The sequence below is a fragment of the Pithys albifrons genome, chromosome 7 (assembly GCF_047495875.1).
Source record: "Pithys albifrons albifrons isolate INPA30051 chromosome 7, PitAlb_v1, whole genome shotgun sequence".
Lineage (NCBI taxonomy): Eukaryota > Metazoa > Chordata > Aves > Passeriformes > Thamnophilidae > Pithys > Pithys albifrons.
The window spans coordinates 39,564,743-39,588,707 of NC_092464.1; the positions used below are offsets into that span (position 1 = coordinate 39,564,743).

General features: G+C 40.7%; 1 protein-coding gene across 5 annotated transcripts in view; it reads left to right on the plus strand.

Annotated features, from left to right (window-relative positions):
• The window catches only part of RARB (retinoic acid receptor beta), a 323,973-nt gene that overhangs the window by 274,200 nt on the left and 25,808 nt on the right, over positions 1-23,965 (plus strand). For all 5 annotated transcript variants that reach the window (XM_071561104.1, XM_071561105.1, XM_071561106.1 and 2 more), the window contains one exon: positions 4,457-4,598. In XM_071561104.1, the coding sequence (XP_071417205.1) occupies positions 4,457-4,598 (142 nt within the window). The remainder of the gene's footprint in view (positions 1-4,456; positions 4,599-23,965) is intronic.

Below are 23,965 nucleotides of genomic sequence, written 5' to 3' on the forward strand. Positions count from 1 at the left end.
GATGCTCGGAGAACACACGCTGATACAATAGATTTTTGAATAATTCATACTCAGCATTTTTTCCTTGCACTCGGTAAATGAGGACGCCTAATGTGGCATGGTCAGAGTGATACTCTATCTGTCATCCATTAAGATAACAAGATTGGTGAGCCTGGGAGGAGCACGGCGTGGTACACAGCAAAGATGAGATTAAAAATTGAAATGTTTGTCCAAAATGTTCTGTGTAAAGGAAACTGATAAAAACAGCTCAGAAAAACAGAATTAATTCAGAAGTGTGATTTCCACAAAGCTTTGTCTTCACTAAAATAAAAACAAAACATCCATGTTCCTTTCAAAAGTTGTGGATAAAAGGAATATTGAAGCAAATCACTGTTTCTGATGGACCTTCAGTAGCTTCCTCTGCTCTAAATTCAAGTACTTTGTAGGTGCTATCAAAAACAATTGTGTGTGACAGTAATGCTTTATGTCTCACAGAATGGGATTGTTTTATATATATATTCATAAGGCATTTTAAATTACAAAGGAAAAAAAATTTGTTATTGTTTCTGACACAGGAGTGTCTTATCTCCCATCACAGAGTGATAATTTGGACAGGATGCTAAAATATTTGCAAAAAAAACCCCCTCATGTAAATATTCAGCCAAACAGATTTGTTTCAAGGTAAATATATCATAGTGGGGCAGTCCCATGGTGTAAAGGAGAGCACTCTGGACTCTGAATCCAAAGGACCTGACTTCAAGTCTCAGTAGGGCCTGTCCCCTGGCAGGTAAATGCCTCCCTGCCATCTGATCCCGTCACATCTCGGATGCAAAGCAGGGTCAGCCCCGGTTGGTACCGGTGCTGTGACAGTCCTGAGGATTTCACTGTCACTGTCCAAGCTCACTCGGCCGTGGCAGATGAACCTCAGGACTTAAACGGTGGGGCCAGCTCTGCGCACGCTGTGCCTCACCTAAAAAATCCACTGCACAGGCTGGAAGGGCACACCCATGTGGGGAGAGCCCTTCCCAAAACTTTGTTTGCAAAGTCTGGCCATACATATGTATCATAGTAGGTAGTAAATTGTTTTCCAAGAGACAGTAGGCAGCAGAGCTTGATTAATTTATAATCAGTGGAGTTTTGCTGTCTCTGAAGTTTCTGACAACTTCTTAAAGTCAGGTCACGTTCAGATTTTCTTAGATTTTGAAGAAACTGTTGAGGTAGTGAAATCAGATGGGAATCATTTGACATAAAGCACTTGGAGGAAAACTTAGGCTTGCTTGTAACTTAAAGCCAGTATTATACCTGTGTTATTTGGAATCCAGGCTTGAAATGTTTTAAATGTGTTTTTCTGTTTAACTGGGCAGCAGGCACCTGCTCTGCCCATCCCTGTGTCCTGCGGAGTTTTCTTTCACTGCAGAGCTGCAGGCGAGGTCTGAACCCCTGCAGAGGAAAAGACAGGATGCTCTGTTTTTTCAGCCCAGACTCAGGAAATGTTTCTGAGTATGACCCTACTTGCAGTGCCACCCAAAACTTGTGGCTGCACAGTACCAGGCTTCTTGAAGCATGCCGTGGAGCTGAGCCCCAGCACCCAGCAAATGCTTCGCACTCACTGGTGCCTGAATTCCTGTTGCTCCCATTAGGATGACTTTGGTTTGGGGTTTGTCTCCAAAGATATTTATAGTCTGGGTGTTTTTCTTAGTGCCTGTCCAGAGGAAGGTTTAAACATCAAATCTTTCTGGTGATGTATTGCTGAAGTTTTAAAATGAGTTTACCACAAATCTTAGTGGGAATATTATCCCAGTTTTGTCTTGGGGAAGAGGACATGGGAGTGGGCACTGATACACTGCCAAGAACCAAGTCCTTAGTTTTGAACAGGATACATCATTTTTCTCCTGAATATTTTATGCAAACAAGTTCATTTTATTTTCTGTTCCTTGAGTAACTGCAGGAAGAAAATCAAATACAGGTGTCAAGAAGTAATTTTTAAAACAACAGTCCGAACTTCCACAGTTAATGTCCTCGTGTACCTTTCACTCTGTGGAAGGCATTGCCTGGGGAAGTTAGGCTGTTGAGGAAACTGTCTTTTCAACCTAGAGATCTGCTTTTTCCAAAATTGTTCTTCTTAAGCCTTTTACATTAATAATGAGTCCATGTATGCTTTTTACTTTCTGTCTGCAGAAATTCGATCTTGTTTTTCTTTTGGGCTGTGTGATCAAGTTTGTATGGTAAGGACTGAGGCAGCCTCCTCTGCTTTCCTTCCTGATGAGCTGTAATTAAACTTTAGCTTATGAGGATGCAGAATCTGCATCTAAATATCTGAACAATTGATCAATCAGTCATTAGCTACTGGTTATATTTTGTTGAAGTACAAACACACTTGGAGAAGGCTGTTTCTTCTTTTACCGGCATTGGGTAATTTGTTCATTTGGGTCATTTTGTTTCCTACCCTGTCAGACGGGTGGTAGGAGAGTGATTCCATCAGTGACTGTAGGTGTTAATTCACCTGCAGCACTGGATTAGAGTGGGGTGGCTGCCCTGGAAGCTACCAGTCTTGGCTTCCCCTACATCTTTCCAGCTAAAAAGTGGTGACTGAATAAGCAGTAGAGAGACCCTTGAACCAGCACAGCTCACATTCTCTGCCTGTTCAATTAAGCCCAAATAGATGCCATAGACTCCTCACTATCACAGAGAGCATTGTCAGCAATTACCACAGAGCTGGGCATCACAGAGGAATATCAAAGTAAGAAAGGAGTAAATGAATAATACCATAAATGTTCTTCTTGGAAAGTGAACAAATGTACACACACTTGCCATACTTGCCATTGCAAAGATTCAGGCAGTGTTAATTATCAGAAGAGTGGAATATAAAATAAAAGTGTTATTGATAACTTAAAAGGTTTTAATTGTCTAAACAAATAGCTTTGAATTCTTCTTCTGTGTCCAGTAGCTTAAGGAAAAGAAGTGGAAAGTTTTTATTTACCTTTTTGAGGGTAGTATGAAATGTCTCCTAAATCAGAGGAGCTAACCTCAGGATGAGGCTTGCCTGTGCAAGACCTGCAGAAAACGTTTGCCAGAGGTTACGTGATTAAGGTGGCGTTTTTCAGTTCTGAGTGAATCTGAGGTATTTTCATAACATTAGTATCTATAGCATGTTGGCTGTGCAAGGAATTTATGACCAGCCCTTAGTGCCTCCCCTACCACTCCCTGATCATATAGCCAGAAACTCTCCCAGTTAACTCTCAATGATAGGGTTTTTGGCTTTTGAACTACTCACGTATCTTGGTGAGTGCTTCTAGGAAAGCCAATTTTATAGCTTACCATGATTGCATCTTTACACAAATGCACTGTGGGCACAGAGCTATCGCCTGCGGCATCAAGTTTACAGCTTCCCTCTAGGTTGTAAACATTTGGCTGGTTGAAGAGTTTTAACCTCTCAAGCCCTCCAAAAAATATCAAATTGCTAACTATTATTCCATAATGCTGCAATGTTGACTGAAATTTGACCCTGGTTCTTGCTGAAACGATTTTCAAAATCTGAGTGAGAAGGTTAAACAGTGCTGTCAAATTTCCAAATGTCTATTGCAGAAATACTTTCACTGAGTGTCTGTGGGTTGAACTCTAAAATGCTTAAAAGGGCTCTCTTTTTTTCTTCATTATTATATGATATTATCTAAAGCTTGTGGTTTTGTGCAGATAAAAAAATTAACTTGGGTTTTGCCTTTCTTCTGTGCCACCTAACCTTACCATTTATGGTTGGTTTTCACTTTTTTACTTGTTGAAGGAGGAATTCAGTCAAATGGTGTTTCTTAAGTACAAATCAGACCTCTAGGTTTCCTTAATTTCTGCTCAAGATTATCATAATTACTTGATTATTTTCACAGCTGTATCTGAGTAAGAAAAGAAGGGCTGTAGTTGGCAACTTTTACAAGTTCACAACCTGATGCTGGAACTCTTGCACCTGCAGAAACCTCATTAATTTCTGTAGGAGTTTCAGCAGCTAAGAAACCTGGGTTTCAAATTATTTGTCTTTTGACATGTAGTCTTCAAACTAGAGAACTGCTGCAGTAACAAAATACACAGGACCTTTAGGCTGTTGGTGATTGGATGAGTGTTTGACTTCCAAGTGGATCTGTTGGGAAAGGTGTATACCCAAGTCGTTACTTACATGTGTAAGTCCAAACCATTTTGGTTTGAGCTTTTTTGTAAAACCTAGGAGTTAATTTCCAGAATGCTCTTACTAGTTCTAGTTTTGGGGGCTTTTGCCTTAGGTTGCATTATATAATTAGTTTTTATTTAAGAGATGAGTCTTATGTTACAAGAAACAGTACTAAATTATAGTAAGACTGAGTCTTTAAAGATGCCATACTCCAACCATAACTTGAGTTTATTTTGTTATTTTAAAGCAACAGTAGTGCCTGGCTCTAAGGGTTATGGGAATCTCAAAAGTTTACTTGATTTCTTTTTTTCTTGATTTCAGGGCTTTTTCCGTAGGAGTATCCAGAAGAACATGGTTTACACATGTCACAGAGATAAAAACTGTGTTATCAATAAAGTTACCAGAAATCGCTGCCAGTACTGCAGACTACAGAAGTGCTTTGAAGTGGGAATGTCCAAAGAATGTAAGTTGTCTTTGGAAACAATTTATTGTTTGTCATATCCTACATATATGTGACAGTCTTAAGTGAAAAAATTATTATGCAATTATGTGACTGAAGCCAGTACCTGCATTCATATGTGAAGAAAGGAGTATAAATTTGGTACACAGCTTTAGACCTGTGCTTTACAAACTTCTGAGTCCTTAACTCTGCAGTCTAATTGCCATCAGTTAAGAACTTTTAGTGCAACACGCTGCTTGTGACTCATGTCCACCCTGTGTGAGTGTGAGAATGCCTGAAGAGGTAGTTTTGACAGGTTTTCTAAAAGAACAAGCCCACAGGTAATTGCTTCAAGATTGGATTAGCTCCCATCTGCTCTAGAAATGGCTTCTGGGGGCAAGGATCTGAGGAGAAGAGTAGTGGCTTCTTAAGCTTGTTTTCAGTCCTCCCTGTGCCTTGCAAACTGGCTTGAGGCTTTGCTGGCTTTGGGTCAGCCCCGGCTGTCACTTCACAAGGGCTTCCCGCTGTGGCAGCCAACAGCTTTCTTCAGCTTTGCACCCTCCCACTCACACCAGTGCAGGCGCTTGTGCCAGAGGGCCTTCTTTTAGCAGTAGTGCCAGTCTGTGCCATTTTACAAAACTGATGGTATAATGGCCTTGAGCTTTCTGTTCTTACTGCCTGGACCCTCTCGGAAAGGTGAAATGAGCTAGCAAATCCTCTTCCAAACCTTCAAAGCCAGTAAACCTGACTATGCAAAAGTGCTGCCAAGCATACCAAAAACATAAAGAATTTTCCTCTTCCTTCTTTTCTAGAAATCTCTAGTTTGCACTTTAAATTAAGATTTTAAAATATTCCTGTAGAAATAGGTGATTTTTCTCTTCTTCTAGTTTATTGATATCCACATCAAGACTGAAAATATAGCTAAAAAAGCCTTTCTCAAATCCCTGTGAGGTAATGCTTCTGAAAATTTCTCATTTTTGATTGGATTGATTGCAGAAGCAAAGAAGTCTTTTGTGTAGTGATTTGTTCAATTGTTTGACCTCTGTCAGAGATATTTCTGATTTCAGTAGGTCATTTCCAATAATAAACACTACAGAAATTTGCAGTGTGTGCATTAGAGAGGAGGGGAAATTGCCCAACACGGATTCTCAACTTTAATTCACCCACCAGAGTTTGTTGGAGGGATTTTAAGACCAGAGGAAAAGAAAAGTTGATAATGATGAGACATTTATGCCTCATGAACTATGGTTTAGACTGGTCCTCACCTTCCAGCATTTTGCTTTTCTGAATTGTGTGGAATGTCCCAGTAGTTTTCTACTCTGTACTTGGGCAGAAGCCAAAGAGGTGCTTCACTTGTCCCGCTTCAGTGCATTCTATTTCTCTCTCCTATGCTCTCTTTCCTCTCAGAGAAGGAACCAAATATATCTTTGGGATCATTGTATTGTGTTTCCAGCTCCTTTTCATGGAAATCTGAAATTGTAGTTATTGGAGGAGGAGGTCTAAGGATTTTCATTAGTTCACTGTCCTTGTTGGGTTTTCTGTTTTTCTTGTGTGCCTTAAGTGCACTTAACCATACTTAAATATAGATCTGCTGGAGATGGGAGTAAAGGGGAAGGTAGGCTAAATACAAAGATGCAAGATTGAATGAGGAGGATTTTATTCATAGGTATTTAACTGCATATGTATCTGTGCATGTGAAGCTTTTTTCTTTGATAAAACCAGTATGATACAGTTTGGAAGAGAAGAAAAAGTACTTTTCTCTCACCTGAGGGCTTGTTGTCTTGAGTTCTTAAGGATTTTATAACTGACGTGAAACAGTAATCTTATTAAATGCTGTAACGTCACATCAGAGTAGGTTTTGGAAATACCAGCTGTATTTCTAACATGTTGACCAAAGTTACTTTGGATAAACTATAAAGACTTAATGCCTTTTAGGTGATGGATTGTTTTCTCCCATAGGGTAGCTGGAGCTTTGCCAGAGAGAATTAAGGTTTTGCTCTGCCTGTTTCCTGGGGTGAACTGAGTGAAATTGCCCTTTGGCAGTTGCCTTTATCTCAAACCACTACAGGCACTGAAAGGGGGAAAGCAGGTTGGAGGGGGAACAGAGGATCCTGGGGAGAAGTGAGGGATGTCCTCTGGCTGTGTTTCTGTAGAAGGCATTTGCAAAGGAACAGAGAAATTATTTTAAATGTCATCAGTTTGAATGCAGTGTGTCTTGTCTTCTGGGTTTAGGAACTAATTCTGAAGTGATTCTGTGTTAGCCCTTCATGAACAGGATCTTTTCATCTCTTAAGAGATTTGAAAAACTATTTTCTTATCCGACCTTCTTTCATACATATCTCTAGGTTTCAACTCCATTTCTTTAGAAGTTTATGTAAACAAAGGCACATCTGTCAGTCAGCTTTTTCTTACTAGATAGAGGTCTTTCTTTTCCCCCCAGTGCATTATTCACATTTTGTTTCTCTGTCTTCTTATAGTTCTGTTACCTTGTAATGTGAAAACCATGAACAAAGGACAGAAAAAAGTATCAGAGAACTCTCACAGGGAAACAAGCCTACAATGCTTAAACCAGTCCCAAATGGGGAGAGTAATCGAGGTGGGCACCTGCAAATAAAAACCCCAAGGTTTGTTCCCAGGAGCTAAGGAGGAGTAGATGCTGATTTTCAGTATGCAGAGTAATCTGTGCTTGAAAGCTACAGTCCTGTGTTTGTTTGTTCTGCCTTTAAAGGGCATGCAAAAGTACTTGCATATGCAACTCCCTTTGAGCTTAATGAGCGTTCCACACAAACATCAGAGAAGAGATGGGAACTGAGTGCCTAGCCAGTGTGATAAGAAGGGTTTTAAGAATGGGGATACAGTGTTTTGAAAGAGAAGAGCTACTGAGCATTTCTTGTATGCTTTTATCTTGTTTCAGAGAATGAAATGAGATGAGGAAGGAATGCACCAAATTTGCATTTCTTTATAGGTTGTTTTGTTCATGTAGGGGAAAAAAGTTGTCTTGGACCCCATGTTACTCCCTAGATCTGATCAAGAGAGGTCAATAACAAGACTACCTCCAGGGCATGAGTGTAGCTATATTTCCCTTGTGATAGTATTTGCAAGACCCGCTGAAACTGGATCTCACTAGTGTAGGGACTGGCTTTCATTGTGTAGTCCCTGTTGCAAAAAGTTTGTGCTCCAGATAGAGAAGACAAAGGGTGTGAGGGGAAACGACTTAGTGATGACTGCCTTATCTTCCTACAACGGGGCAAAACACAGCTTGAAACAAAGCCCTGCTGTCTTTCATCAGATATCCCTCTTTCAGAAACTCCTGATCAGTCTCTGCAACCTGAGCTGCACCTCTCCATGTCATGGCCTGGAGTCAGTCCCTCTGCCAACACTGCATCAGGTTTGGGGACTGCTGTATGGCTGTCCCACCTCAGTTCATCCATAGGTGCCCAGGGGTGCGTAGGTGCGGCTGAGGCCCTGGTCCCCACTTCAAACCACTGCTGTCCTTCTTACCTTTTCAGCCTGTTAATTTTTTTAATTATCATGTAGACACAAATGGTGGTCACACAGGATTCTTTTGCTGCTGCTCCTGAAGTAAGAAGGCTACTAAGACTGACAGTGGTTCATTATGTGATGGAGAGCCTTAGGAAACTAACCTTTGCCCTTCTATTCCGTGATCTCTAAGCTGATTTTGAAGCACCATCCTTGGCCTGACCCCAGGTGTCAGCAAGAAGCTCAGTGTTGCCTGGATGCATGGACCTCGTGCTCAGGAGCTGGTGAAGGGTCACACATACGGCGCTGCCTCCTGCAATTAAGGGAGCACACAGGAAGCTGGGCAAAACTCTCCATTAATAATGGACTCTTTCAAGCAGGATGCCAGAACAGATGCTCTGTAAGGTGAAGCCTGCCCTTAAAGAAAACCTAAACTGGATTTTTTGTAAGGGTACGAGGGGAAAGAAAATGGAGCTTCCTTCTGCCTCAATGGCCCAGCTTAGCCCAGCAGCTCTTCCATTCTCTTTCATAAAATTTGCAGACTGCAAGGACTGTCACTGAACTAGATGGTCTTTGGGCTCCCCTTGGACACAACCCCGCCTGCATACCAGGGTGCAATGCTTAGAAGCCCTCCACACTGGCATAACTCTTGTCTCCAGTGTACTCTAATAGAGCAAAATTATGTTTATAAAGGTACAGTTGTTCCAGATTGCTTCAGTGCATTGAAGCAATGTTCAGATTTGTAAATCTGCTTACAATTAACCTCTCTGGAGGGAAGGAGGGAAGAAGGGAGGGAATGCAGGGAAATTATCATGAAGAGGAGAGAATCCAGTTTCTGTGCTCTGTATTTGCTTTGGTGTTTTGTTTTTGTTGTTTTGGTTTTTTTTTAAACTTGCATAGAAATGTCTGTTACTCCTTGTCACAGACCTGAGTCTTGTAATATATAAGTGTCTGTGCTTCTTGGAACATATGATTACATTCTGCTACTGAACAACAGAATGAATGGATGTACTTATTTTCATTCTGGTTTAAATTGACAACCAGGAAACGTTAACTTGAAGAACCATCATGTTTGTATTTTATATTTTTCTGTAATTTTTTTCAGGCTCCTTGGGGAAGCATGATTTCATCTGCAGTGTGTGGCTAAGTGGAGGGCTAGTCTGCCTAGCTGCATTTGAGATGTTCATGCAGGTTACACTGGTGTAATTTTAAAGCAAATTAGAATGCACGAAATCTTTTTTTAGATGCTTTTAGTAAAACTGAACTGGTTTATTTTTATTCTTTTTAGCCAGCAGGAAGTACTGGATTTAGGAATTGTTTCTGCTTTGCTACAGGCTAGATTTTTAACTGGATGCCTAAATACCACACAATCGCTGGGGGCTTTTTCAAAAATTCCAGTGGAGTTGTCTCACCTGTTAAATCGCCTTGCTTTCTCTAGAGGCATGAGCTAAATATCAGAGTGGAAATCACAAACCCCTGAATTCTGTTCTGGGACTAATTCCTCTCTCTAAATGCTACAAGCTGGTTGGACTATCTTTCCTAACTTAAGAGGTGAAAATGATGTCTTTTTACAGGGGCTGGAAGACCTTGCGTTGGAAGTGTATTGAAGGTAGAAAGGTGTAAACTGTGGAAAATACTAACTAAATTAAGAATTTGAGTATAAAGATAGTGGGGGAGCTGTGCCAAAACCATACAGATAACATTTTTTTCATTTTGTTCATTAAGCTTGGATTGGTTTGGACATTTTTTTTAGTTGCTGGTCAGAGAGGAAAGGTTGTTCAGGCTGAGAAATTGGGAAATTTTAAAAGTTAATGCCAAACTCTGAATATCACTTGGCAGGGAGATTTTTTTAAGATGAGAGAAAGCCAATAGGAAGGATCTTCCTGCAACAAAACCCACAGTGCTCTAGTGTCAACCTGTGCTCTGCCAGAGATAATGCACACTTTGTTATGCTGGGTGGCTGAAAATTATCTATATACAATTAAAATTCTCTTGTAGAGAAATGGGTTCTACTTGTTGTGCATTGTTTCCCATGGTTAAACAAGCATCTCTTGCTTTTCACATCAACTTGTTGTCTTCAAAGAAGCAGATCTGCTTTTCTCTTTTTGGGATCTGCCTCTTTTCTGTTCTAGACTTTCCCCCTGATTTTGCATATCTTTCACTTGCCAGCTTTAATGTTTAAAGGAGCAACTTAGATTGAATGTTATTATCCATAATTTACTCTATGTTCTGTGAAGATGGTTATGTAATAGCAGTAATTGCATCAACTCACCTAATGAGCTTTCCCTCCAGTGCCATGTACAGCAGATTAATAGCCCATGAATTCATTTGCAGCTCGTTGTGTCTCAGAAAAGTATTTCAGGCAGCAATTAATAAACTGCTAAAGAAAATAACATAAAAAATGATTTTTTTTTATTATGTTAACTCTCCAGCTGAACAATTTATTGGCACCTTTCATGATGCGGCTAAGTAAATTCTCTCCTAATTCCTCAAGCAGAGCTTGATTAGTGAACTCTGCCTAACTCAGGACTGTTTGGTAATTAGTCTGATCTTTATATCCTGAAATGTTAGGGAAAAGTGTGAACAGCATTAAGATTCTCTTTTTATTCTGTTCCTTGCCTTTCAAGCATTACAGAAATAGCTGTAACTTTAAACTGTAACACACTAGTGCTGCAAATTTTTTTTACCCCTCTTCCTTGCGTAGAAAAGCCATAATTTGTGTAAGCTAAGAATTGAAGATCTTGGCCAATAAACAACCCCTGGCACTGTTTCTGTGCTTCCTGTTGTGGGCTCCAACATCCAGTACCTCCCAAGTGGTGGGACGGAGCCCAGAGCAGGGATGCAAGAAGGGCTGGGGGTGCTGCTGCCCTGCCAAAGATAAAACGGGTCGATGCCACTGGAGAGGGAGATGCCAGGAAAAAGGCATGCAGAGGGAAGAGAGAGCAGGGAAAGTCCCATGTTTAGCAGTGTAAAAGGGAATGAGATGATTAAACCCAATGGGAGAAGAGCAGCAGTGAGATGCCAGGACTGCGAGCATCTCTGTATGGAAAGTGTCTGGGAAAAGAGGGAGACACTGTTGCGTGTGGCATGCATTCAGTCTGGCCCAGAATTACTATTTCCTTGCCTTTTTTTTTTTTTTTTGGCTGGTGGTACTGTTTTCGATTTTTTTAAAAATTGAATGTTTTTATCAAGTTTTTCATGTTTTACATAACTGTTTCTTTTGAAAAAGAAATTATCTTCCTGCCACCACCACCCCTACTCTCACAATCCTAAAGAAGCCCTAAGCCTTGGTTTTACCTTTAAAAGTAGTAAAATACGTATTCTAAACCTTTTCCCTCATTTTACGCTCTTGGCGACTGAGTAAGCATAAAGGGAATTCCTTCAATAAGCTCATACAGAGATTGATTACATATCCTCAGCTGGAAGTTACATTAAGACTTATCCACTAAGGTATAGCTACCGTGGTGAACTTTTCATTGCTCTCTCCTGTCTCTATGACAACATGGATCCTGGTAGAAGTTACTGGGGCTCGTGTGCTGTCTGCAGCCTTTGTCTGCATCCATCAATCCTAGTCCTAGGCAACTGTAAATGTGTGCCTTTCTTACATTTTTGCTTAACAAGGTGTTTTATGAAATTTGTGACACTTCTTAAGTTATTATTCTAATCATTTTTACTACAGTACCTGACCGTGTTCTGAAAGAGATGTGCTGTAAGAAAGGACTTCCTGAATGGTTCTTAGTCTTGTCCTGTGAACAAAATTCAGCTGAATGGCACAGAGTCCTTGTGCAAGTAACTTTTTTCATTGTAGGTGAAACTTAGAGATAACTAGAGACAATGAAAAGTGTAATGCACAAGCCATCTGATTTCTAGTTACATCTGCAGCATGCTCCAGAGAAGTGTGTGCTACTGTTCAGTGCTCTAGCAAAGGCCTCAGATTTTACTGAACCTTTCTTGTTTTAAGGGATCACATGTTGTGAAGGCCCATGGTGTGGCTAATATCTGTCTGTTGGTGCTTACAGCTGAGGTTTCTGTGGTGGTCCTGCCATGTGCCATGTTCTCTGGACATCCAGCTCTTCCTTCAGGGCAGTTGACACTGACTAAGGTCTAATTTTTCTTTTTTTTTTTTTCATTTCACACCTTTGGAGTGTTTTAGGGATCATGATGTGCTTTCTTCTGTCAGTTTCACAGTAAAAGGCATTTTGGGCAGATACCTCTTGCAAAATCACTTCTCAACATGGACCTGGTTCTTTCCATGGCCTTTTTCCTATTATTTCTTGTCCCCCTCTTTGGTTTACAGCACTATTCCAAATTATACATATAAAGACACTGGCTCTATGCATTTGTGCTGCCATTGCAAGTAGCTTTTGCCTCTTCTTGAGTTTAGTATCCCAACCACCCTCAAGGCAAGAAAACCCTGGATTATCCTTTCTGCCCTGTGCTGTGCTGGGCAATGCTGTTGTAAGAGCAGATGGGAAATCTGAAGGTAGCCAGTCCCTGCAATCCTAAGCACGATGCTGAGGCCACATTTGCTTGGTCATGCAGACATAACTGCTGAGACCCCAGTCCCATGACCTCAAAAGCTTTGTTTCAGAGCTTCCATTCTTCCTTTATGCACTCAGTTCACTGCTTCATATTTCTCATTCGGATCATCTTCTTGTTTGGGGACACTAGGCATCTTTGATGCTTCTCTTTATCCTAATTGCCACTGCACCATGCAGCTTGTGCTTTCTCTACAGGCACCTTGTGGTTTCTTTGCTTTGAATGCATTTTTTCTTTCAAATATCAGTCTGGGAAAGAGCAAACTGCCAGTGTCCTGGGCCTTGAAGCTAAACATGGCTTATTTGGTTGTCAGGCCAACCTGAAAATGTTATCTACAGTAGCCAAGGTTCATGAGAAATGCAGTAAATTGTTCCCAAGAGTTCTGGGAAGTCTGAACTGCAGCAACCCGAATGTTGCCTGAAGGACTCTGTATCAGAGGAGACACATATTTGGTCCTTCCCTTTAGAAGAAACATATGTGAGAATGTGTACATCTTGCTGATGGTTTATATCTGCAAACTTGCTTCTTCATTTTCCTAATTATCACTTTATTGGAGATGGTCTTGCCATAGGGTAGGTGCCTCTGCAGAAAGCAAAGAAACAAAGCTCATGCTGGCCTCCTGTGTTGATGGTGTGGAAGATAAAAAGCAGGCACTCAGAAACCAGTAAGCTCTCAAAGATCGTTTAAGATGATCTTTACATAAGTAGATGAGGCCATGGATTTCCTTCTGCTGCTGTCAGGCTCTTACAGCTTGCTTTCATCCACTATATGAATTGTTATAGCAGAGGGAGTTTTCCATTGCAGTGCCTGTGATAAGCCGGCCGACACGTTGCAGCTCCTCCTGCTGGGATGCTGGCCCTAGGAATGTGTCTAAAAATAGCCTCGATTTGCTTTTAGTTTGACTTTGTATCACATGCTCATTTTAAAATACATCAGAACAGTTAATCTCCAGTCCTTTAGTGCTCATGTGGAAAGCGTAAAGGATTTTTTTAAGTAGATGGTGTACAAGCAGTAGAAATAACACTCTTTCTATCCTAACGTAAATAACACTCAGCTGCTAATTCTATAAAAGGAAAAAGAAAGATCATAAGGCATTGGGATTTTTAATTTCCTTGGGCCCGGGACGAACAGGAGTGGTTTTACCCTGTCTTACTTACTCCAGTACTTGTTTGCATGCTTGTGTATTTCTGAAAGCTCTTAAATGTTTAAATTTACGTATCATGAAAAGTCTGTCAATCAGACAAGGTCTCTGAAACCTGACTTCTACAGGTTGTAGCTTAAAGCCCTACAGGCAGTGCCTGCAGCTGATCAGCATTTAATGAGCTGTGGGATCATTTCTCAATGTCGTGCATCCATAACCAGTTCCTTGTTGTTGATATAAACAGATTTGGTAAGTAAATGTGAGGAAATTTTCTGACTTTGGAGACATTTACCTGATATTCAGAGTTAGAACTAAGTGGAATTCTTCCTTTCCCCTGGCAAAAAGTGCAACAGAAAGCAAACATGCTTTTAGTTGGATTACAGGCATGGTTAGTCATCTGACAGACAGTTTTAATGGAGTCAGAAAGACATGCTGGGGAAACATGCTGACCTACTTTTCTTTCTCTTTCTTTTTTCAAACTTTGAAGCAAGTGAAATGTTAATTTTAAAGCTTCCCATAAAGTTATACTTTTCTGAAGGTTCTCATTTTGTAATTTAATTTATTTATGCTTCTGCTTGGGGTATGATAGATGGCTTTGGTAGCTGAATTTCATCAGGTTGTTTTTGTTTCTGGTAAGAAATTGGGTTACATCTGAGAAATCCATGTTCTTCCCCTTTTCCAGGACAAAGCAATCAGCTTCAAGTTAATGAATGATTTAAGTCCGATCCTCTAAGGGAGAACTTTACAAACCATTTAAAATGACAGACTAACAAAGTGTATTACATTTGTATAATTTTCAACACATTATATTTTTAAACATTGTTGTCTTTAGACTTGTGAGAAGAAGGATTACTTGCAGTCAGTGTTGTGCATTTTGCACTTCGGATTGTTTTTTGCCATGTTAAGTAGGTGTTAAGTAGGTCGATGCTCCACTATAAATATTTTCTTGGAGGCCAGACTTGCTGAATTTGAATTTGGGATAGTCTTAACTGTAAAACTTGGGAGGCTGGAAAAAAAAGCTTTAAATTAAATAGGAAAAATTAGTAGTGAGGGTGGATTAAAACATCACAAACAGAGATAATAAGTTGAATGATGCTGGATGATGAGGAAAAACATTTAAAAAATGCTGCAGACATCACCTCACTCTCTCCTTCAGCAGCGGGCACACATACAATTTGTCAAATGTCTGGTGTGCCAGGTCTCTGGCAGAGAAGGACTTTATTCCCTTCGCAGGTAGTTTAGGTGAAGACATCATTGCGTGGTTGAAGGAGTGGGAGAGGACATCATTTCCTGACACAGTGGTCGATCCAGAGACACTTTTTTCATGTGCTCTGTCTCCTCCTATTTCCATAATTAACAGATTTCCTGCCGTTGGTCAGCCCAGGTGCAGTGGGTGCTGCTGCAAATCCTTTGCTTCTTCTCATCTCTCCATGTTCTCACTTTAACTCTCAATAAACTGGTTACGGTTTGCATTATGGAAATAATAACATAATGTAAGAGAAGTAGGAAAATGGAAATTGCTGGGAATTGCTGGAGTTTACAGGGGGAGTAGTATTACGTTTCAAAGAATCCACAAGTCACATGTATTCTTACAAAGCACAGTACTTTTATATATTGTTTATTTTTAGAGGATACTCCAATAGCAAAGGTCAAGTTTTTGGTTTAGCTTTTTTTGTTTGTTTGTTTTAAGAATTAGATATAAGATGCTTATATTGGCTAATGCACAAGTGTTTTTTCTATACCTCAAAAAGGCTGATATTGGCATTGCACAGGTTTTAGCCATTTGCTAACCCAGAGACACCAGTAGAGGAGGGATCAGCCAAGGAAGACAAATCAGCAGAAACTGAACATCCTTATGTGCTGAACTGCTGCACCTCATGTGTTCAACATCCCTCTCTGCACCATAGCTGTGTGAGCTGCATCTTATATGCAAGGACTGTCTTTCCCCTGTTTTTCTTGCCATGGCACTTTTTTCTAGGTGACCCATGACATGACTTGTTTTGCTTCTAGTGGAGTCATAATGGGAAAAGCCAGTCAAAACAGTATCACAACTGAAATTTTGCCAAGGTAGTTTTTTTTCCTGATACAGAAAAGCTTTTGATGCTGGAAGATCAAGCATCAGATTTAGGGGGGGCTTTTGTTGCTCTTTATTGGTCAGGGAGCAAGCTGGGGCTCTTATGTTTCATATACGATGTCTCTTGGAGATCAGTGGGGAAGTCCCGAGCTCAGTGGGTGTTTGATCTTGTAGTCAACGTTGTACTGTGCCATGCCATCTGGTTATCCCATTGAGTAACTCAGGGATCAAACTCATATGATCCAGATCCCTGTAGCAAGTGATGTGGACAAGTGGTAGTTCATAAGGCCTTTTGACAGCACTTTTCTATGAGAAGTGTGTTTGATTTGCCCCTTTGAGTAATTTGGAAAAGAAGCTCAATGCATACTTCTTTTTCTCTCCCTCTTTTGGATGCCTCTTCACATGAACACTGCTATTAAATCAGAACATCCTGAACATAATTTTAAATTGAAAAGGAATGCAAATAATAATAAAAAGATAACAAATAAAAGCAAGAGGATAGTTGTTACTAAGAAAAAGAAGCCCCGTTATGTTCCAGCCTCCCTCATAACATAGGGAAAAGTACACAGGGGCAGAGGAGAATAAGCATTAATATTTTATTCCTTTAATTCTGCAGGAGGCTTAAATTCTGCTTGTCCTAGAGAGAATCCAAGACTTTTCTTGGCAACTTTTCCTGTTGTTTTCTAAGTCAGTTGCAGCTATTCCACATGTTTATTAGGAACACTTTTTCTGCTTGAATTAGAGCACTGTAAGTAATGAAAATACATAAAATGTACAAACATGTCAGCTGCATCTCATAGAGTATGCAAGTATAATTCCCAGGACTTTTGGGGTCTTCTTTCTTGATAGGGGGATGGACTGGGGAGGTAACCCTATGGTAAAGAGGCCTTGTACTAATGGAGGAAGAATATTTAAAAATATTCCCCAGAAACTGGTGTGTGGGAAAAATGAGGCAATTAAGAGGAATCGCTGGATATCCTGTCTTAACAGTTTATTATATATATTTTTAATGAGTCTTTAATCTCTAATGCTGTGTGATGGATTAGAAAAGAGGGGGACTTGGGCCTCTTTCTTTGCATACTTTTAGGTTTCCCCTTCATTGAACATTTTCTCTGAGCAAATTGTTTAACTTGAGCTGGTTGGAGGTGTTCCAGCACAACAAGGATCTGCAGAAAAATAACACTGGGTTGAATCCCAAAATGCAGAGTTTTCCTCATCATGCTGTGTTTTGAGAAATCTCAGGGTGAGTTATGAGGGGAGCTGGGAAGAAGCCTTGTCTGTTCTTGTTGTTCATGTTGTGTGTCCAGGCCCTGGGGGACTTTCCTGCACTGTATCTGCCATGCAGCCTGGGGCTCTGGGACAGTCCTGCAACTCGCTGGGCAGGTGGATGTTCAGCAGCTCTTTCAGGAACTGAATAAAGCTCTGCTTTTGGAAATCTGAGTTTTCAGCCAGTACTTTTCATGGGTGTTGTAGCCCTGAGGACCTCATAGAAACCCTTGTGTTAGTGTGTCTTGCGTCTTGCACTTGCCAGTCTTGGAGAAGACCATCCTAGCTGCAAGGAGGTGTCCAACCTGTGTATGATGAGTTCAGGGCCCAATCCCACACTGTTGAAGGACGTGAAAATTTGTCATTGGCATCAATGAGATAAGACGGGGATAGGAACCACTAGTAATGGCAGTAGTAATTTCTTATGCCAACTGGCAACCACCAGCCTCATTTTGTTAAGGACCATCTGTCTGTTGAATTAAGTCTCCTTGCCCAGCCCTTGGCTTCCCTTTCAGACATCTCATGTCCAAGTTGCATCCTTTGTTTTCATGGAGAAGTCTGGGAAAACTAGGTCAGTTTATCGAAGTAGAAATTATTATTTTATTGAGTTAACTCTGTGTTGACCTGCTGCCTGTTTGCCTTCTCAAAATGAACTCCCTTGTGTGGACTAAGTCTTGCCCTGGAAGTTGCAGAGCCCTCAGTAAGCACTTTGATTTCAAATCAACAATAAAGAGGCTGCTTTTTTTAGTGTCTTGCTGTTTCCTGGAAACAAGTGTCTGTCTGCTTTGCTCCTTGTATGATCACTACATCAGGCTGGTCTGGTGTACTGTGAAAGTGCTTAATGTAAAAAGGTTATATGCTGGCTTTACTGGAGATATTTAAAAGATCTTATGGAGAAATCAAGATTTGATGCTGCTTGACCCTGTCTGACAGAGTTAAGCACTTTAAGCCAGTCCTGTAGTTACTAGCATGCCTTCATTTTAAAATAATCTGGTCCACTTACTCCTGCTATTTCAGAACTTCAGTCCCAGATGAGAAAGCATTTTTTTTCCTTAAATGAAAGAAAGAGCAGTTGGAATATATTTTAGAAGAACTTCTTTGGCATTGTACATAAAAGATAAAATATATCAAAATAGACAGTCTGATAATTAGGTCCAGGCTTGTGGAGTGATTCATGTCATAACGTGAGTGCTGAAACAGCTGAGGTTGCTGCAGGTGTGTTAAGGGAATTCGACCCCATAATGCCATGATGCTTTTGCCTCTACATAAAGCAGGAGTACAGAGCCTGCATTAATAGATGAGAAGCAGTATTTCTGCATGGGAATTATGGATGGAGCAGTATTTATTAAGGATACAAACAACAGCCTTTGTCTCCCAGGCACCTTTTGCTTTGAAGAGCAAAGCCTGCTGTTGTCCCAGGTGCAAAGATCCTGACTGTGAGCTGAGTCTTCAGCTGCTGCAAGTTAAGCCTCACAGGGGCTTGGTGCCATGTAACACATGCATGGGCAGAAAGGGATTTGAAAAAAAACTGGGTGGCAAAGGCCTTTCAAGTACCTCGGCTCGTGGGTGTAGTGCTTCAGGGCGGGCAGTGAGATGCTAAAGCTGAAAGTGAATAAACTTGTTTACCAGTGGCAACAGACAGCTTCAGCAGGGCTTTTGTGGGAATCCGGTGATGTTGCCAGCCTGGCGCTACCAAAGCCTGCTGGCTGGCTCTGTGCGGCTTTCCTGAATCCCGAGATGGAAAGAAAAAGAAGTCCCCTGACCTCACTCCTCGCTTTCTCCTTAAGTTACAGTTTGTGAAAAAAAGTGCAATGTAATCTTTAAAAAAGTACCCCACCCTAACAACAAATCTGTAGATTGTTTATTCCAGTTGCTCAGCTTTTGGGAAGGGAGGGGACGTAAACAACATGATAAAATGCAGTGAGATGCAGTGGTCTTGGTTGAGTGTGCTATTTGCACGTTTGATTAAGCTTTTCTTGTAGTATTAAGGCAAAACAGTTTTAACAACAGGCACTGTTCTTTAAAAAAACCAACCCTGCAGTCCAAGGTCCTTGCCCAGTGTAGATGTGTGCCCACCAGCTGTGTCAGACCATGCATCGGTGTGAGACTTAAACAGGCAATTTTTTTAGACTGATCTTGCAGTGCTTTTAGGTCCCCCTGGTTAAGAGGCACAGTTCTTCCCTTCTCCTGCTGCTGGGCTGCCTCTCCCGATGGAGCAGGTTATTCAGCAGCAACTTCAGCCAGCTGGGAGGGAAGACCAGCCAGGGAGGCTGAGCATGGCTGTGGGGTGCATGTGCTGCCCCTGCTGCCCTCACTTTGGGGACCGATCCTGGCACCTTGAGAGATGGAAATAACCTCCCAATCTCAATTTTGTTTTTTTTTTGTTTTAGTAGCAAGAGCATCAGCAAGCCTTTGCCTCTAGGAAGGAATGTGTTTTAGTTCGTAATGGCGTGTTTTCCACATTTGCTTCAGAGGAATAGGTAAATAGTAGTTGAGCTATTCCTTTGCTTTTATTATCCCTGGCCTAGTGGGAGGCCAGGGCTGTGAGCTGCCAGGGCTGTAACACAGGCTAACGCTGCGATTTGAGACGGCAGCTCCCTTTCTTAAACATGCCGGGAACAACTGTTCCTCCGCCTTCATGAGCTCAATTTATGGGTGCGGGAGGCAATGTGTTCTTTGTGCTTGACGAAGTACACCGTGCACGCAAGCCTCTTCAGATGTGTTGTCAGTTGGCAGCTCTCTTGCTAGATGCACCTTTACACAATTGCACAAGGCACCAGGAGGTACAAATGTGAAATTTAGCCTTGGGGGCAAAACAAAGAAATGAAACTTAGGTATGAATGCGGTGTTATCCATCTGCAGATACAGATATTAGACCTGATCTCCCACTACGCTACTGTAGTTTTGCACTAATAGGACTCTGCTGCGATCGGTGAAGTAGCACCACTGCAAGACAAAAACAGCAGTGGGGACGAAGTGAGGCTGTTATTTTTAATTGTGGTAAATAATGTAGGACTGAAAGAACTCTCTTTGGGGAAAGCTAAACTGTGTTCACTGCATGAAACCACTCATCACAGAAAGGAGAAATGCAGTGACATGCTGTCTGCGGTATTGTTACTGAACTTCTGCTCTTTCTTCTGGGGAGCCATTGCCCTGGGTCCTGAACGTCCGTGTGCAAGCAAAGGGAAGGGGTCTTCCAGCTCACCTTCCTTGGTTTTTTTGTAGCATTTCTCTTTGCTGTCCCATAAAGTCAGTTTTGTCATATGGGATCAGACTTTGTCCTGTAGCCGAGACTCATTCATTATATTGAATGAATGCACTTATTATGGAAAGCTGTTTTGTTGAAGGAGTCTGTTAATAACACTGTCAGGAAAAAGGTTGCAATTTGTCATGGTAGGTAGCTTTCCAGTTAAGTAAAATGCAAGTCATGTTCTCTTCTTCTGTGCCTGTTAGGATGAGAAATAAAATAGCTGCAGCAGTTTGTGTAAAGTGCTACAGTCTGACCAGGCAGAGGGCAGAAAGAGGATGCAGTGTCTGGTCTTAGCTTAGAGCCATGCACTTCTCTGGCAATCAGCAGTCCTGGATAATGCCCAACAAAATGAATTGAGGACTTTGGATAACCCCAGCATCTCCCAGTTGCGAGGCATCATACTACCATAACTGTCTTTTTAAGGGAAATTCATGTAATATGTGTAGATGAGTAGACTGATTTACCTTTTGGTGACCCTGGAGAGAAAGGTCAGATTCAGGATATTTTTACGTGTAATCGGTTATCCCTAAAGAGTTAGTGTACCAGGCTTCATGACTGTAGCTCAAAAGGGCAGTTGCTTTGAGAAGGTAGCTCAAAAGGGCACTTCAACAGCTGAAATCAGATGAGACATTTAATAGCTTCTTAGTGATTTCTGACTGAAAGTTCAGAGTTTGAAATTTAGGGTTTGAGGTTTTTTGATTCAGCCTATGGTAAAAGAAACACACTATAGCTAAATAGAAATTTATTTTCAGGCTGAGTATTTAGAAGTGTTTTTCAGCTGCTGTGTTTGGTCACTTCAGCTGTAAGGAAGAGAGAGAATAATCACATTGTGCTTGTGGTCTTGTATATTTTTAACTGATGTGTTAAGACACTGCAATTCCAGAAAAGCTGTCCTCTGGTTCCCTTGAGTATTTCTATTTAACCAGCTGCATGCAGAATTTTATCTAGACTGCCACAGAAGTTCCAGCAAATCTGTTGGGATCTTGACAGCCAAAACAGGACATAGTAAGCATATTACTTTGTTTCCCTGAGTGTTTGAGTTTCATGGGGATTCTGCCGCAGACTGACACTGCATGGTGGGTTACCCACAGAAGCCCTGTAAGTTTGGGAAACCTTCCCAGATGGAGTGATTGATTTCCAAAGCTCCTTCACATTCCTGCACTGAGGAGGGAAGGAGAGGACTGGCAATATCCACAGTGTGATGCTATTAGTCTACAAACCTGTTGCAAGTGGCATGGTAGATCTCAATAAAAACTGCAGATTTTTTTGTTGAGTGTAAAGAAGTGACTGATTTCATGCAGAACATTGAGAGAGATGGGGAGGGGCAGGAAGGAGGGAATGACAGATGTGTAGATTAATTCAACAGCAGAACATTATGCACAGGGACATTACAAGACCTTCCTGTGAGGATGCTCCCTCTTGCATGTGGGAATTTCTGGCTGTATTAAGTAACTTGAGGTGATGCCTTGTGAAATACAGATGGAAACATATCAGTGCATAAATTTTGTCTGAGTCAATGAGTATGGCTGGACTATTTCCATTGCAGATATGTTGATGGGTCTTCACGGAAAATATTAGTGATTTATTCTGCCTGCAATTGTTAATGCTAACAGCCTTCAATAGCTCTTTAAGCATCAGCTGCTAAGTGTGTGGATTATCCTATTTCACACTGCCAATTAGTTGATGATATTAAAGCACTTTGAAAATGGAAATCACAGGGCAAGTGGTATTTAAACAGTTTATCATTAAATGTTTAATCACATCTATCCACCTACTTTAGTTGCAGTATATAGAGAGATGGTAAGGGAGACCAAGGAATCTGCTTGACTTTCAGCCTCAGGTATAGATGCTGTGCCCTGTACATCCTGGCTCTGACTTAGCTGCTCCTCGTGCTCTGTCCTCTGCCCACACCCACATAGTGCAAAACTCATTTTCTTCTGGTTGTATTCCCCGTTTTTGCTGTCCTTCTGTTTTTGCAACTTCTTAATTTCTCATGTGTTCTTACGACCTGTTTGGAGAGGTTTCCATTTGTATTTCTGGAATCCTGATTTTTATTCTTTGGGCAGTTATTACTGGTTTTGGCATGTTCTTCAAAACTTGAACCAGTTCTGAAATACTGTGGTCAATATAAAGGTTGGCATTAGTGGTACGTTCATACTCTTGGAAACAGGTTAATGAAAGCTTTCAGTGGTTGGGGTTTTTTTTTGTCCTGTCCTTCAAGCCAAATCTGCCTATAGAAACATTAGTTTTCCTTCAGCAGTAGTTTCAGGTCTTCAGTTGGCAGTTCTAGATATCCCAAGTATGTTAGTTGCTCTTTTTGGCTTCTGTATGTCTTAATAATAATAGTAGTAATAATAAAGTAAAACAATATAATGGAAAATTTAAAAGAAATATATAAAAGAATGCCAAAGGCATGCCTTTTAGCTATTTTCAAGGGATATTTTTCTCAGCCTATTGTTGTGCCTTTGTTTTCTAGTTTTGGTCCTATGTCTGATTTCAGTTGGTATTGTTTTTCTTCAAGGGACTAGAAACTCCCTTTTTTGCTTATTCCATTTACTAATACTTCAGGAATGTGACAATAGAAGGTGCCAAATTTCATGTCAAAAATAAAATTTTCAGTCTGATGGGAATCCTTGAAATCACAGATCAAGTTTCAGGCCAGTTAAATAAAGCTGTAGAGCATCCATTTGTATCATTCATTCATATAATGAAACCCATTCTTATAACTCAGTTCTTGATATATTAACCCCGCAGTTATCCTCATACATAAATGGGAGATGTATTGCTTTCGTCAGCTATAATAGGATATAACCATATCAATCCCCTGTGCATGAATGGAAAAAATAGAGGCCCTTAGGCTATAGGTATCAAAGGTCTCCCCTATACTTACAGTAGCCTAATGAGGTTATTTTGAAGGCACAGGTAATTACTCACAGACTCCCTATAGCCAGTGATTCATTGTTCACTACTGAAACATTTCTTAAATGAATTTTTTTAAACAAGCAAATTCTTGGCCTTCTCTTTTATGGGGAGGGCAGGGGAAGAGAACTGGAGGGACACAAAAGTCCATCATTTGCTGTGTTAAATAAAGTACACTGCTTGCTAGTTAAAAGGTCCCTGGTATTTGAAGCATTTTCAGTATACTGCCATGCTTTCTGCCATGCTTCTCACTGCTTTGATTCCATGAACACCTAGTTCTGAATTTCACATTTTGATGAAAATATTATTGTTGTCATTAATCTGATATTTAGAAAAGATTGTGGATCTGAGAGCTCAGCGCAATGAATTAAACAGTTGGAGTTAACCATCCCTGGGGATAGAATCAATCACTGTTGTAGAAGAGGGTGACATTTAAAAAAGAAACTCAGAAGAAAATGTCATGCTTAAAAAATTAGATTTAAATGCACTAGCTCCTGATTGATTTTTATTGCACTCAGATGGATACACTGATTGATTATCAGCCTTACAAATGTTTAGTACCTTTCTCACTTCTCTAATAATCAGAATAATCTAATTTTCAATGTCATTTAAGTTACCGTATTCAAGGTTATAATAGATCATATTTCTAATAAAACATAGCAATTATGTAATGAATAATACAGAGCTGCAAGGCAGAGTTCAGATTTACCTTCCTCAAAAAA